This window comes from Leptonotus elevatus, chromosome 19 (genome assembly GCF_054856555.1).
Source record: "Leptonotus elevatus isolate MCC_2025b chromosome 19, RoL_Lele_1.0, whole genome shotgun sequence".
NCBI lineage: Eukaryota > Metazoa > Chordata > Actinopteri > Syngnathiformes > Syngnathidae > Leptonotus > Leptonotus elevatus.
In genome coordinates, this window is record NC_141257.1 from 390,343 (window position 1) to 401,477 (window position 11,135).

General features: G+C 54.5%; 1 protein-coding gene across 2 annotated transcripts; it reads left to right on the forward strand.

Annotated features, from left to right (window-relative positions):
- Positions 1 to 800: 800 nt before the first annotated feature.
- ints3 (integrator complex subunit 3) lies at positions 801 to 9,854 on the forward strand. 2 transcript variants are annotated; one of them, XM_086063536.1, is made up of 29 exons: positions 804 to 1,137; positions 1,362 to 1,445; positions 1,869 to 1,952; positions 2,022 to 2,135; positions 2,229 to 2,313; positions 2,376 to 2,442; positions 2,514 to 2,655; positions 2,748 to 2,877; positions 3,364 to 3,461; positions 3,549 to 3,740; positions 3,823 to 3,910; positions 3,994 to 4,073; positions 4,141 to 4,232; positions 5,258 to 5,364; positions 5,439 to 5,555; positions 5,635 to 5,764; positions 5,833 to 5,887; positions 5,974 to 6,077; positions 6,156 to 6,320; positions 6,600 to 6,753; positions 6,826 to 6,894; positions 6,981 to 7,056; positions 7,161 to 7,274; positions 7,798 to 7,846; positions 7,927 to 8,094; positions 8,225 to 8,325; positions 8,407 to 8,479; positions 8,823 to 9,000; positions 9,081 to 9,854. In XM_086063536.1, exons 1-29 carry the CDS (start codon positions 1,054 to 1,056, stop codon positions 9,156 to 9,158), a joined length of 3,078 nt encoding a protein of 1,025 aa, XP_085919662.1. In that variant the 5' UTR covers positions 804 to 1,053; the 3' UTR covers positions 9,159 to 9,854. The 2 variants fall into 2 exon arrangements, with proteins under 2 accessions (XP_085919661.1, XP_085919662.1); XM_086063535.1 differs by having other exon boundaries at positions 801 to 1,137; positions 3,364 to 3,740.
- The last annotated feature ends 1,281 nt before the right edge of the window (positions 9,855 to 11,135 follow it).

Below are 11,135 nucleotides of genomic sequence, written 5' to 3' on the forward strand. Positions count from 1 at the left end.
GTTCAGGTGGGCCTTCAAGTTAAATGCAGGTGACAAGCTCGCCCTCATGTTGATGTGAATGTTAACGCTGGAAATGTTTGAAAATGCAATTTCTTGCTTCGCCACTCGATTGAGAGCTTTTATTGTGAAGGCTGGCAGCGCTTCCTGTTTGTGCGGCTTTTTAATCCCATGTGTGCGTGCGCACAAGTCGTGGGGACAAGCGGGTATCGAGACGTCACGATCGTGACAATGGACGGCTGACGAACCCCCCCCCCCCCCCCCCGCAGTTAGATAATAACTCCTGTCTCACCTTTAGTAAAGGATATTACATACAATTCACTTCACGGCAGCAATATTTCAAAAGGATACCGACATAGTTGACGCAAAGACGCTCGAGTTACACCCTCAAGACTTTATCAATACTCAATAAAAATAGATTCGTTTTTTTGGCACAAATGGATAGTCAATAAAATCCAAGAAATGTATATAAATTCAAAGCAAAAATATAGGAAAGGTGTAGTTCCAAACCAAGAGAAATAATCCACCGACTTTCGGGTTTCCCACACCGGCGTCATTTCCGGCCACTGACGGCCGCGTACCAACACTCGTACCCTACCCCTGCGCTCCCGACCATCGGCGCAGGGCGTCTCAACTCTCTGAAATGTTTAGGACAACAGACAGACACGCGACACACTCGCACCCTTCGACGGGCACAAAGGCGGAAGTGCAAGAAATGGGGCACACGTCGCAAACAGGAAACGGAAACAAAGCTGATGTGTGAAAACCATGAAGTCGGAAGTCCCGCCTTCTCGTTTATTGGGCAATCCTTGCGTCGCTGCGATACGTCCGGGCAGTGATTGGTGGCCAGGCCGGAAGTGACGTCCATTCGTTCCCGAAGTCGAACAGTAGCACGGAGCGGGACCGGGAGGAAGCTCCTCGAGTACAACCGTGACAAACAAACACCCGAGCGAGCTTCCATTTCCTTTTCCTTGCTCACACGCTTTGCCACTTGCACGCGCGCCCTGACGCCGCCTTCAGTTCAGCCGGGAGGGCGAAGCGAAGCGGCCGCTGCAGATGGAAGCTGCGCCGGCCAAGAACAAGCCGCAGGGCCGCCTGCTGGTGTCCACGCAGCTGGACGCCAAAGATGAGCTGGAGGAGGTAAGCCCGACCGCCGACAGACCGACAGACCGCCGACAGACCGCGGCAGGAGACACAAAGCCAGCGACACGTTACGGCGGCTAGCAGGCTAGCTAGCACGGCTAGCCAGCGGCGACGCTCGTTAGCTTAGCCCGCTAGCCTCTACCTTGTAAACACATGCACATAAGGTAAGCAGAAGTGCGCATGCGCTGCTTGCTCTCTTCATGTTGTGTGTGTTTGTGCAGAAACTGGAGCGTTGCGTCGGAGTGGTTCACTCGCTGACCAACGGCCTTTCAGAGAGAGAAGCTAACGACGCTTTGACCGCCAGCGTAAGTTGATGACGTCATCGCCAATGACCCCGCAGGCTGAATCTCATTTGTGCTTTGCAGCCTTCTCGCTGCATGTTCGCTCCTCCCACACGGAGAACAACAACAACAACAAACGACGAGTTTGTTCGCTCCTGGATGACGTCACGCCATTGACGCGTTCCCTCGCTACTTATCGCGGATTTGTACTCGGGTCCAAAATTCATACATGCGGGGTTTATCTTTATGTCCATTTACGACTCACCGTTGAGCCAAAACATTTGCGCGTAGGAATTATCGGCACTTCCTCCATTTGCGGAAGCTCCGTGACGCGCGTTTCGGACACGCCCACATTTGGTGGCCAAAACGCGACGACAAATGACATTCAGCCGCGGCGTGCTGACAGCGGCGCGCTTGTGACGGCGGTGTTGTCGCCCTGGCAACCAGGTGTGTAAAGGCCAGCCGCAGCACGAGGAGGTTTGCCTCGGGCTCTTCGCTCTCCTCCTCACCGAGCCGGCTCAGGCCCAGAGGGTAAGACCCGCGCCGGCCCCGCCGCCACGCCGGACATCGCCGTGACAACGCGTGCCTGCGTGCGTAAAGTGTTACAGGGACCTGACGCTGGTGAACAGAGATGGAATGAATGTGGTCCTGGTCAAGGTCAACCAGATCTTAATGGAGAAGTTCCTCAAGCTGCAGGACGTCCCCCGCAAGCAGGTGGGCACGCACGCACGCACACGCGCAGTCGGCGTGCGCGTGTCTTGGTGGTCGGCGGCGGGAGTGTTGAAATGTGTGCGCGCGTTTGTGCAGCTGGTGTGGCTGGTTCGAGAGCTGGTGAAGAGCGGCGTGATGGCAGCTGACGGCGTCGTCATGACGTTGCTCAAGCAGATCGCAGGTCAGACGCGCACGCGCGCGCACACCGAACGATCACGTGACTGCGCGTGTGCGTGCCCGCAGGAGGAGACGTGTCCGCCAAGAACTTGTGGTTGGCCGAGAGCGTCCTCGACATCCTGCTGGAGCAGAAGTATGACGCGCGCGCGCGCACACACATGCGCCCGCGTGCTCGCAGCTTGTCAACTGTGTGTGCGTGCGCAGGGAGTGGGTTTCGAAGAGCGGGATGCTGATCGCCATGTCGGTGTACACGTACCTGCGCCTGATCGTGGACCACGGCGGCCCCAACCTGCTTCCGCTGCGCCAGAAGGAAGTGGACTTCTGCATCGGGATGCTGCGGGAGAAGGTGAGGCCGGCGGCGGCCGGAGCGGCGGCCGGAGCGGCTCCTCCCCCCTCCCCGCATCCGTCATTGATCTGGCTTTGGATTGGACCGCGCAGTTCTTGGAGTGCGTGACCATCGGCCGGGATTTGGTGCGCCTGCTGCAGAACGTGGCTCGCATCCCCGAGATGGATCTCCTGTGGCGGGACCTGCTCCACAACCCTCAAGTCCTCAGTCCTCAGTTCACCGGTAAGACCGGCGGGACGTCTCCGCGGCAACGCTCGCTCACGCGCGTGCGGGTTATTCTCGTTTTGGAATTTTGGTTTTCGTTCGTTTAGATTTCGCTTTAAATTGTGTTTTTTTTTACGTTTTTATTTAGTGCTTTTGTTTCAAAAAGTGTCAAAAACGAACACTGAAATGGTTTCAGTGTCAGTTTGAATCTTTTAAAAACACTCAAATGAAAAAAGTAAGGAATTTCGTAGCTTGCGTTGCATTTGGGTTGAGTTTGATCCCAAAAACATCACCCGAAGGTGCTTTTCTATTGGCTGCTGCCCGATGACGTCACTTCCGTGTCAAACGTCTTCATTCCGGCGAGAAAGCACATTTGAAATCATCCCCAAAGACGAAAAGGAACATTTTTGCTATCATTATTTTTGTTTCAGTTTTCATGTCTTTGTTTTTATTTTGTTAATGAAATTGTATTATGATATTTAGTTTTTCGCGAATTTCCGTCAGGCGTCCTGCAGCTGCTCACGGCCCGGACTTCCAGGAAGTTCCTGGCGTGTCGTCTGACCCCCGACATGGAGACCAAGCTGCTGTTCATGACCTCCAGGGTAAGCGCCGACTCGCGGCCGGCGTTCGTCTTCCCGCGCGTCCGGCGAAAGCCGCTCTCCTCTCCTCTCCTCTCCCGTCGGCCGCAGGTCCGCTTCGGGCAGCAGAAGCGCTACCAGGACTGGTTCCAGCGCCAGTACCTGTCCATGGCCGAGAGCCAATCGCTGCGCTGCGATCTGATCCGCTACATCTGCGGCGTGGTCCACCCGTCCAACGAGGTCCTCAGTTCCGACATCCTGCCGCGCTGGGCCATCATTGGCTGGCTGCTCACCACCTGCACGGTAAGCGTGCGTGCGTGCGTGCGTGCGTGCCAAGTGGCCGTTCACCCTTGACCTCAAAGCGCGCGCGTCTGCGTGTGCGCAGTCCAACGTGGCCGCCTCCAACGCCAAGCTGGCGCTCTTCTACGATTGGCTCTTCTTCAACCCCGACAAGGACAGCATCATGAACATAGGTGACGCGCCCGCCCGCTCGCTCGCCAGCACGCGTCGCTCCGTCGCCGCCACTTCTAACCCTCGGCCGTGTCACGTGACGCAGAGCCCGCCATCTTGGTCATGCATCATTCCATGAAGCCCCACCCCGCCATCACCGCCACGCTGCTGGACTTCATGTGTCGGGTGAGACTCCGCCTCCTCCGCGCGCCGCCAACATCCCCAATGACCCCGCGGCCGCCTCCCTCCTCAGATCATCCCGCACTTCTTTCCGCCGCTGGAAGTTCAAGTTCGTCAGGGCGTCTTCAACTCGCTCACGTTCATCATGGAGAAGCGCGTGCTGGCGTAAGACGCACGCACGCACGCACGCAAAATAACTCCTCCTTCCTTGACGGCAGGTTGAAGCCGAGCAAAATGATGACGTGGGCGGCCATTTTGGACTTTTTGAACACTCGATGTCATGCATTTCCTGATCCGTCAGTGTCGTCGAGTATTGATTGATTGATTGATTGATTGATTGATTGATTGATTGATTGATTGATTGATTGCCCGGCAACAAAACACGGAAACGTACGCATTGAAATGCAAAACAAAACATGCTGTCATGCTTTGGACATCCAAGGCATACATTATTATTATTATTATTATTATTATTATTACTATTACTATTATTACTATTATTATTATTAGACAGTGCTTATTTTGCCACAACTATTGATCTTATTTTGCGCTCAACGACTGCAAATTGCCGATTTGGAGAGCAACGCAAACGAGCGCGATGACGTAAGACGTGACCGGCGACGTCATCGCATTTGCGAGTGATGTCGTCTCTTCTTCTGCGCGCATTTGGCTCGCACCAGACAGACCGAGGTCGCAATTCACTTATTCACTGCCATTGACGGTTATAGACGTCAAACATTCATTTGAACTATTTCTATGAGCTTAACTTTTTTTTTTTACGCGTTTGTATGAAAACCTAGAATTTTTTTGTAATCTTTTTTTCCCCGCGTCAGGTGATTACATTTTTAAAATTTTAATCGCATATCTTTAATAGTTAACTCCCGATTAATCATACATTTTATATCTGTTCTAAATGTACAATCGTTTTTTTCCATATTCTTGTTAGCAAAAGCGGAAAAAATTGAGTTAAACGAACGGAAGTCGTGGCAGTTAATGAGTTAATATGCCCAAAAGAGTTGACGGAAAAATCCAGAATTGAGCATTAAAAGCTGCCGTGTGAATGTTTGCCAGTCACCATTTCGCTACTTTTAGGCCTTCAAGCTGCCGTCGGGGATTCACAGGCCGTTGTTGACATTTGCACGTTTGGTGTCGCCGTCATACGAACGCCAAACCATTTCTTCATCTTGCAGCCACTTGGCGCCGCTCTTCGACAATCCAAAGTTGGACCGAGAACTTCGCTCCATGCTCAGAGAAAGATTTCCAGAGTTCTGCAGCGCCCCCTCGCCACCTATGGAAGGTATGCGCACGTCGGCGCGCGGGCGCACACGCGCACACGCGGACGTCTCGTGAATGTCGCGTGTGTGCGCGCAGTGAAAATGGAGGAGATGGCGTCCATGGAGATGGAGCACATGATGGACAAGGAGGAAGGTTGCTATGACAATACAGACGCCGCCTTCAGTGATGATGAGGAAGAGGTCAACAACAAAGGTCGTCATCGTCGTCATCGTCATCGTCATCTTCATCCCATCACCACGATTGTGACCGTCCACGTTTGACGCGCGCGCAGGCAAGAAGCGCGAGTTCCGCTTTCATCCGATCCGAGAGGCCGTCGTGGAGGAGCCTGCTGACATCACGCCTTGGCTCGACCAATTGGAGGACACCATGAAGGACAAGGTGGTCCAGCTGCAGAAGTCAAGGTCAGAGGTCAACACCAGCTTCCACTTTCGCAACCAACCACAATCAGTTGACGACAATTTGTCCTCAGTGACACCGAGACGCAGTGTGAAGTCATGCAGGACATCGTCGACCTCATCCTGGAGGTCTGACGCACGCACGCACACACACGCGCACGCGCGACCGTAAGCCACAATAGGTGTGTGTGTGTGTGTGTGTGTGTGTTTCGCAGGAGGATTTTGACACGGAGCAGATGTCAGCGCTGGCGTCGTGTCTGGCGGAAATCTTTAAAGAACATTTCCGAGGAGACGTCCTGCCAGAGGACATCACCGACGAGTAAGAGCGCGCATACGCGTGTGTGCGCGTGCGCTGCTCCAACCTGCGCGTGTGCGTGTGCGTGCGCGTGTGCGTCAGGTCCCTGGAGGAGTCGGTGTGCAAGGCGGTGTGTCTGGTCTTCCGCAACCTGGTGACCATGCAGGAGGACAACAGCGGCTTCTCCGTCCTTCTGGACATGCTGGCGGAACTTTACCAGAAGCAGCCCAAGATCGGTTACCACCTCCTCTACTACCTGAAAGCCAGGTGAGAGCACGTGCGCGCGCGCGTGCACGCACGTTCCAAAGCCACGCCAACAAACGCAAGTTGGCTTGCCGACGATTTGGCGTGTTGGGCGGCGCTCCGTTTGATATTTGGAAGAAAATGGAGGAGCGCAATCGCCTTTTTGGGGGGCTTGTCGTTTTGCCTCCATTTTCCTTCTTTGGAAATCCGGCCAGTCAAAGACAATTCCGTACGGAGCTCCGTTTTTGGATTCCGCTTCAATTCCGTTGATGTATTTCGTGTTGCGTGCGTGCGTGCGTGCAGCAAAGCGGCGAACGGCAAGATGATGCTTTACGAGTCGTTTGCTCAAGCCACGGCGCTGGGAGATCTTCACACGTGTCTGATGATGGACATGAAGGCGTGTCAGGAGGACGACGTGCGCCTGCTCTGCTACCTGACGCCGTCCATCTACTCGGAGGTACACGGGCGCGCGCGCACGTGCGTGTGCGCACACGCACGCGCGGGTCTGAGCCAGCAACTTTGCTTTCAGTTTCCGGACGAGACGTTGAGGAGCGGCGAGCTGCTCAACATGATCGTGGCCGTCATCGATTCCACTCAGGTGTGTGGAGGGTGGCCGCTTCGCTTCGCTTCGCTTAGCTTAGCTTAGCTTAGCTTAGCATGCAGGTGCTAACGCGGCGAACGCAGTTGCAGGAGCTGATGTGCCACGTGATGATGGGCAACCTGGTCATGTTCCGCAAGGACTCGGTTCTCAACATCCTGAGTGAGTACGCGCCCGCGCACGCGCCCACGTTGGCAGCAGGCGGCGCCGTCTGACGGCGTTCTTCTCCTCGTGCTGCTGCTGCTGCTGCTGCTGGCGCCGGGCAGTCCAGTCTCTGGACTGGGAGACGTTTGAGCAGTACAGCACGTGGCAGCTCTTCCTGGCGCACAGCATCCCGCTGGAGACCATCATCCCCATCCTGCAGCACCTCAAGTACAAAGGTAGCGTCGTCGTCGTCTTCGTCGTCTTCGTCATCTTCATCATCGTCATCATCGTCATCTTTCACACATGCATCACGTCGTCGCTTGACTGAGTCCTTTCAACACTTTAACGCCGCGTTCCATAAAAATTGCAAATCAAACAAAATCGCTCAATTTCACACAAATTGGGATTTTTTATTTATTTTTGTTGGTAAAAGTTCAAATTGCGAATTTGCAACGCCTTCGCTGAAGTGAGGCAAGTTGGCATCAAAATGTCTTTCGGTGTTTTCAGTTTTGGTTCCAACCCAAGATTTTCATCATTTTGGCGCATCCCCCATTAAAAGTGTTCCCTAAATTGCACCCTGAGGCACACCACGGGTGATTTTAGGGAAAGTTGGCATCAAATTTCCGTCTGGCGGGAGCCATTTTGCATGCAAAGCGATGATGTCACCGTTTGGCGCCAAACGCGTCCGTCGGCGTTTGTTGTGCACTTTTGCCGTCCGCTGTCCAACGCGAGCACGCGCGTGTCGTCTTTTGTCCGCAGAGCATCCCGAGGCCTTGTCGTGTCTGCTGCTGCAACTCCGACGAGAAAAGTAACAACGCGCCCGCCTCGCGCCCGCGCCCGCCTCGCGCCCGCCTCTCACCCGCATGTGTGTGTGTGCGTGCGTGTCAGGCCCAGCGAGGAGATGGTCAAGATGGTCCTGAGCAGACCCTGTCACAGCGAAGACCAGTTCACGACGAGCCTGCTGCGACATTGGGCGGCCAAACACGACGACACGCTGGCCGAACACATTAAAGCGCAACTCATCAAGAACAACAACCAGCCCCGAAAGAGGCAAAGGTGCGTGCGTGCGCGCGTGCGTGCGTGCGCTCCAGTGCTCGCCGGGCGCCTCCGCAACCTGTCCAGGCTCCAGCTCGTTTCCATCACAACAGCATTCTCACATCCTTTGTGAACGCGCGCGTGTTTGCAGTCTTCGCAGCTCCAGCAGCAAACTGGCCCAGCTGACCCTGGAACAGATCCTGGAACATCTGGACAACCTCCGCTTGAGTCTCAACAACACCAAGAACAGCTGTCAGTACGCACGCGCGCACGCACGCACGCACGCGCTGATGGCTGGATGGTGACGCCCGCGTTGATGTTTGTTGTGCGCAGTCTTCAGCCAGACGCCCATCTTGCAGGCGCTGCAGCACGTTCAGGCCAGTTGCGATGAAGGACACAAGATGAGGTACGCCAAAGGTCGCCATCGACCTCGCATCGCCATCGAGCGTCGCTTCCGTTCAAGGGTTCCTCTCATTGATGCATTTTAGCGTAACAGGAGGCTTCAAAGTTGTGCTGGTTCAAACGCTAAACTTCAGCCGGGGTCGGCACGGAGCAGCGCAAAGCCACGTTTTGATGGCCAGACTTGAGATACGAGCGCCAACAGACGACGCTCGTATCTCAAGTTTGAGCTGGCAAGTCCAAGCCAAAGGAGAGACGCGGGCTCGCTCTCATCACTGGCGCCGCCTGCTGGTGCAAAGGTCGAATTGAGGTGAGCTGTAAAGGTCAGCGTGTGCTTTGGGTTCACGCAGGTACAGCGACCTGTTCGCCTTGGCCGAAGAGTACGAGGACTCGCAGGCCAAACCCGTCAAGTCTCGCCGCAAGGCGGCCGCCACGTCGCCCAGGTCGCGCAAGGGCGCCGCGCCGCCCAGCAGCAGCAGCAACAGCAACAACATCAACGAGGAAGAGAGCGCTTCCAGCAGCGCCTCGGTACGTTCCCCGCCCTCGCGTCGCCACGGCAACTCAACTCAACTCAACTCAACTCGCCTCACTTCCTGTTTGTGCCTCAGGAGGAGGAAGACTCCAAGCCCAAAGCTCCCAAGAGGAAGAGGAAGTGCTCGTCGGCCGTGGCCTCCGACAGCGACTGATTGGCCGTTTGCTCGCCATGAACTCTGACCTTTGTCTTTTTTGTGCAGATTTTTCACTTCCTGTTGTTTTTTAGCCGCCCCTTCGTTTGCCCCGCTGCAGTAAAAGCTTTTGTATGAAGCCCCACGCTTTTACTCTTATTTTCAACATTTCCTGTTTAGTGGTGTGATGTCATCATGATGCCCCGCCCACATCGTCTGATGATGGACGTCGGCTGGGCAGCCGCTCACTGGAAACGCTCTTTTTAAGACTGCTGCCCGCGAGATCTTCTTCCAGAAGCGTCCCGTCCGACGTTGTAGTTGTCGTCGTGTCTGCAGCCAAGACCGGATCGTCTCTGCTGCCGACTCCGGAACGGGTCCGAGAGTTCTTCATCCCGCCCCCGCAGTCACGTCATTGGACCGAAGCGGGGGGGGGGGGGGGCAGGTTGCCTGATGTCGACGCTGACCGCCCGCAAGCGCGGCCTTGTTCCTGCCGCACGTTGACAAGGTCGCGACCCCCACGGCTTTCGTGCGGTTCTGCCGTGGAGCCCGTGCACGCGGCGCCGAGGGTGCCTGTTTCACCGGGACCACGAGCGCGCCCCGAAACGGTCGACACGTGTGACAGGACGCCAAAGAGACGCAAGGACGGCGCAGCAGTGATGTCACTTTTTGGTCAACCACTTTTAACTTCCTGTTTCTAATAAAACAATTTCAACGATGGCTTGTGATTTTGAGGAATTCGGGCTGACCCGTTGGGCGTTGAAATCCTTCACGAGCGACTTTTCTGCGATTGGATCCACTTGAACGCTTCGTCACTGCGCCCTCGTGTGGCCGCTTTCGTCAGCAGTCTTGTCATTTGCTGTCAAAGTTCGTAGAAAATGTCACTTCATAAGGTTCTATTGAAAATGGTCGCCCATGGGATAAAATGGCTGCCGTTTTGTGTGGTTAATCGTACCGCGCTTCTCATTGGTCAAGACGGATATCGCCGTCTTATCGACATCTCTGAATATTGTCAACTGCGCGCATTTCCGGCGTGTGAAAAGTCACGGTTGTAATACTTTATGGTTCGACTCCCACCCTAAACTGGGTCAACACGAACAATCCACAAAATAATGCAAATGAATTTGACTTCGCTTGACAAAAGAGACTCTTCCCATATTGTCAGTGAAGAGTTGGTCGCGGCGGTTGTTTGTGTTTCTCGTGACGTGGCTGGCGTGAGGCGTTGCTGGAGTCTCACAAGCTGCAAAGGTGAACGTGGGAAGCGAACTCCAAGCGCTTGATGGCGACGCACACGAGCTCATTCCACACTTTTCTTGCTCTCATTTGGACAAGCGACACTCGCGCAGTGCTGCTGACAGACCAGCGGGCGGCGCCAGCGTGCAACAAGCGGAAGAATTGGATGGTGGACTGACGTCACGTCCTCCTGCCTGAAGCTGGTTTGGAGACAGGTGCGCGCGAGGTGATTGATCCAACAGGTGCGCCAAGATGGCGATAGACATTCAAGTGAGTGTTAGTTGTTGCCGCCCAATCGTATCTTCTCTTTTGTTGTTGTTGTTGTTGTTGCAAGGTGGAGAAGGAAACACGTGACAGAAGAAGTTGAACGTGGACAATCACAACAGTTGTCGAAAGGTAAGACTGGACAAAGGTCCGAGAAATCAACAAGAGGCACAAAACGAGCGAGTGATGTCTCGCTTTATGTCACCTGGTGATCGCTGCAGCCATCATTTGGATTTGAGCGAGTTGAGGGCGTGGCGAAATGTCTTCTTCCTTCCGGGGGGCGTTCAGTCGTGTTGTTTGGTGACCCACGAGAGAGAGAGGAGGCCATTTGGAAACAATTTGTGCTTGAGCGGAAACATTTGGAGTGTTAAATCGTTTTTGAGCGACAATGTGGAATCTTCTGTGGCCATTCAAAGGAGTGCAAAAAGTCGGAGTGCATCAAATATTGACAAAATGTGGTGTGTTGATTTGTTTTCTACTTGAGCTTGAAATCATTTGAAAAAG